At 34.3% G+C, this 4374-nt stretch overlaps 1 protein-coding gene across 1 annotated transcript; it reads right to left on the bottom strand.

The window, feature by feature from the left end:
• Nucleotides 1-1638: 1638 nt before the first annotated feature.
• LOC107460520 (thylakoid lumenal 17.4 kDa protein, chloroplastic) lies at nt 1639-2873 on the bottom strand. The gene is made up of 3 exons (XM_052252541.1): nt 2620-2873; nt 2178-2424; nt 1639-1991 (listed from the first exon to the last, which is right to left on the bottom strand). The coding sequence occupies exons 1-3, from the start codon at nt 2824-2826 to the stop codon at nt 1765-1767; spliced, it is 681 nt and encodes a 226-aa protein (XP_052108501.1). The 5' UTR covers nt 2827-2873; the 3' UTR covers nt 1639-1764.
• Between the last annotated feature and the right edge of the window lie 1501 nt (nt 2874-4374).

The raw sequence follows: 4374 nt of genomic DNA, 5'->3' as shown, positions 1-4374 counted from the left end.
TTATAATTTTAAGATTTTAAATTCTATATCACATGCATATAATATAAAAACAAATATATATATATATATATAATTTGAAAATATAAAAATTACACTAACAAAAAAATAAACAAAATTCTAAAATATGCCAAATAATACTTTTTTGTACTAGATATCTAAAAGAATAACAAGTCTTCACTAATTGCATAAAGAAATTAAAATAATCCTATTTTAGGTTAAACTTAACTATTTCTATATTATAAATCTATCATATAATTTATCTACATTACATACCTATATGTATTTAGAAAATTTTGGTGTATGCATAGCATTTATATCCAATAGCACATGAAAAATGGTTCTTCGAACCGATGTTGGTTTGTTTATTATTTGTCACCTCTGCGACATTTGTCTCTATAGTCTCATTAGTTTTAACATTATTTTTTATTGGTTCAGCAACTTCGTAATTGCTTTCAAACTCATTCTCGCTATGTAATCTCTCTATTTGATATCTCGATCGGTTTCAAATTGTTCAAACTCAATGTATAGCTCAATAAGTAACATTTATGATCGAATTTCACAATAGATTGAAAACATCTCTTATATGCTCGTATTGTTGGTAATAGGAGTGCATATGCCCGGTTTAGCTCGAAGACCTGACCCGGTCCCAAATTTTTTAGGGGCTAATTTGGTGTGATTTCAATAGATTTAGAGACAGGTAAGGGTCTCAAAAATAGACCCGATCATTATCGGATCGGGTCCGGGTCAAGATCAAGGCGAATATGGTTTCATCCGGCCCATATGCACTATAAGGGAACTAAAAAAGATATATATGTTTTAAATTTATTTTAATATTATGTTATATTAATTATAAGTTTATTGTTTTATTTTTAATCATACTTGTTGAATTAGAAAATAGATCAAAGAATCATCAAATTAGAATTTATGGACAAATTCAAGTTCAAATATGGATATCAACTTTTCGGTAACAAATTTCTTCTTTATAAATAATTGCATCATAAATAAGTTTTTTTATAAATTACTGTTAAAGTTTTAAAGACCCGATTTTCACCCGGTTTAGATTCGATATAGTTGTGACCCAAAAATATTTAGATTTCATCGGGTTTAGGAACGGGTTAGAGTATAAAAAATAGACCCGGTATATATTTAAGGCCAGATCTGGATTAACCTGACTTCGTCCAGTCCATAAACACTTCTAGTTAATAACATACCTGAATTAAAAATGAACGAATCCACCTAACACCGATACAGGATACAAATCGGACCTTTAGAATTGGATTTAGAAATTGGGTTTTCTAATTTTTTTAAATTTTATTAAACCTCAAAACTAACCTACCAAATTTTCAACCTTCATAAAAAAAAATTCTCAAATCATAGGCTTCAATTTGCCACCCTCCGAATTTGAATTATCACTGTACAAATCGGAGCCGAGGTTTTCTAAGTCACCCTAAATCTGTGCCTCCAATTTGTATTTCAAATTAGAAAAAAAAAGTGTATTATTTAAAAACACACCCATCATCTATATCTATGCATACCACATCCTCCAAATTAATAACTAAAAAAATGAGGCTATCTTCAACTCCTTGTTTAAAACTAAAATCGGATAATACCTTATAACATTTTACTGGAGATAAAAAATAAAAAAGGCAAATAATCGCAGTTTATTTGTTTTTTGGATGTAGCATTCATCTACAAGACTATCCTCACCAAAATATTTTGTCATAGAAATACAAAATAAGAGAGGGGGATAATGGAAGATTTTCCTCATGATCGACAACCAAGCTCAGCTCTCCCTTCATCACTTATGGTTTTATTTGTGCATAGCTTCTGAAGATCAATGTAACCTATGATAGTGTCCTCAAACACTGCATCTTCCAGCTTAGCATCATCAAAAGTAGACCCTGACAACACTGTGTTCTTAAACACAGCTCCTTGAAGATTCGCATTCCCAAAGTTAACACGGTCCAACACTGCATTTGAGAAGTCCACACCTGCAATAGTTCCTTCCATCATTCTCTGCCTAAACATATACATTGAAGAATTCACATCTTGCATTGCATGTTAAGTTGTTACCCTATACAAATATTTCATAAGCACCATTTCAGGACATTTCTACATCAAGTGGGTAGTACGAATCATATGTAATTGTAAACACAGAATTTGAGAAATGTTAGTACCTTTGAAGCTGGCACCAACAGCATAAGCCTTTGACATTACAACTTCTGTCATGTCAGCACCATCAAACTTAGCATCTGACATGAGTGCTGCTGACAGGGACTTCCCTTTGAGGTTGGATTTTTCATTCGTGTAGTCGCAGAGGCGGAGATCTAACGGTTTGTCATACACTCCATTTGCCTGCCCAATTGTGTTGCCAACAAATGCTCGCTCGCAGCGGTTCGGCTCAGTTGACAGCGGCGGCAGCCTCTGCAAACACATTGGATACTGTCTTATACAAATTCTCTTATCTTCTAACTTACAATAATATTTAGGAAAATTTTTAAGTATACCCGTATATTTGGTGTTATCTTAATTATATATATTTTTTATAATTAAAAAATTACTAAAACAGCAATGTACAGTTACACTTGAAAAATTTTCTAATATTTATATCACTTGTACCTGGTTAGCAGCAGTCACAGAGAATGCAGAAGAAGAGACAGCGCAAGCAGCAAGAATCCCACAAGCTAGGCCCTTGATTCCATTGGAATTCGTCCCAGACTCAGAGCAAGAAACTTTGAGGGGCGTGTGAAGTGTTGAAGGGCGTTTGGTTGAGTAGCTGGGTATGGACAAACCGTTTCTTGGGATTGGGATTGAAAAGCTTGCCATTGTTGAATGTTGATTGTTAAAATCTTCCGAGACCACTCCATCGTTGCTGCTTATCTCAATCAAGATAGATATCTTTCTTGGCTCAACACGTGGCACTACATTATGATACATTGGGCCTAGAACGGACCTCCTGGGCCTTAGTGCTTTATTGGGCCTTGTTGAGATGGAACAAGAAATAGAAGTTTGCGGAGGTACTTTACCCGTGTGGATGAGAGTTAGTTAGTTAGATGGGAAGATGGAGAATTCGGATTCCAAGGAAGGAGAAGGAGCCTGTTGGAACGCCATGGGAACCAACCTCGCCTCTGCCTTCTTAAACACCCTTGTCCGCTGCTCCTGCATCAACCTCTCCACCGCCGACGACGACGACGACGACGATCACGACACCTCTTATCACACCTTCACCACCTCTAAATCCACTTCCTCCTCTTCCAATCCCCCTCCCAATAACCCTCCTTCTTATAAGAACGACGTCGTTAACCTTCCCGTCTAATCTCTTTTTCTTATTAACGTCGTTTCAGATATATACAAATATTTATTTAATTCAAATCATTTCACTGCTTCTCTTTTTCAGGACGGAGGGGCAATCGGTAAAATAACACGCACCCTTGACAATTGGTATTGGTATGTTCCAATGTGTATTCAGCTCTATACAGTATACATAACTCATTCCTTGTTTAGATCCAGATAGATGATTTAGTGTTTTCTTTTGTATACACTAGTTCATCTGAGAAATTTGCTATCATTGTCAATTATACTTATACTTGTGCACAGTTGTAGACAATTGTTTATTCTTTTATACCATGCTCATTGCAAGGCCCCCATTTCATTATTCTATCATCTATGTAACTAACTTGCATAACACGTTACACATCTATCATTAATGGTAATTGCTTCAATTGCTCAAGTGTCTAGCATTGCCTTTGATAACTGCATGCAATAAAACTATAAAAGAAATGTAAAGTTCATTGTCTTGTTATATTACCGTCAAACCAAGGTAGTTCCACATTTCAAGTAACCATATCCTTGTAATTTGTAAATACTTCAATAGCAGACCACCAAAATAAGCGCACACAGTTTCAGATTATGGCAGTGCAATTCAACAACTAGTATTTATATTTAGAACACCCTCTAACTATGTAATTTTCAACAAGGACATTCAATGTCAGATGTCATTATTTAACACAATATGAACATAAAAATTCAATAACTCAACTTTTTCAAATAGCAAAAATGACTTTGGAGACCGCCCTCAATTAGGCATTACAAAGAACAATGAGTTCGCGACTTAATTATTTATCCATGTTCAGTTGACACTTCAAAACACTAAACAATATTACGCATTCCAATCATTCAAAAGAAAAGCGTAAAAAATATGGCTAACGTTTAAAAATGACAGAATGAAAATTTACTGTTCCAAACACAAAACCCATTTAACAAAAAATTAACGAGCAACGAAGAGCGTGTGAAATTGAAAACTCAAGTGGAGTTAACTTAATGTAAAGTTGATAGTTGATAGTTAAGAGTTGTAAATGATAATTTAGTTAAATT

This window comes from Arachis duranensis, chromosome 8 (genome assembly GCF_000817695.3).
Source record: "Arachis duranensis cultivar V14167 chromosome 8, aradu.V14167.gnm2.J7QH, whole genome shotgun sequence".
NCBI classification, from domain to species: domain Eukaryota; kingdom Viridiplantae; phylum Streptophyta; class Magnoliopsida; order Fabales; family Fabaceae; genus Arachis; species Arachis duranensis.
This window is presented reverse-complemented; position numbering and strand designations above follow the sequence as displayed.

Coding starts and splice junctions, on each gene's coding strand:
- LOC107460520 (XM_052252541.1), bottom strand. CDS start 2,826: ATGGCAAGCTTTTCAATCCCAATCCCAAGAAACGGTTTGTCCATACCC. Junction 2,425..2,619: donor CTGTGACTGCTGCTAACCAG/GTACAAGTGATA, acceptor ATGTGTTTGCAG/AGGCTGCCGCCGCTGTCAAC. Junction 1,992..2,177: donor TGTTGGTGCCAGCTTCAAAG/GTACTAACATTT, acceptor GAACTATTGCAG/GTGTGGACTTCTCAAATGCA.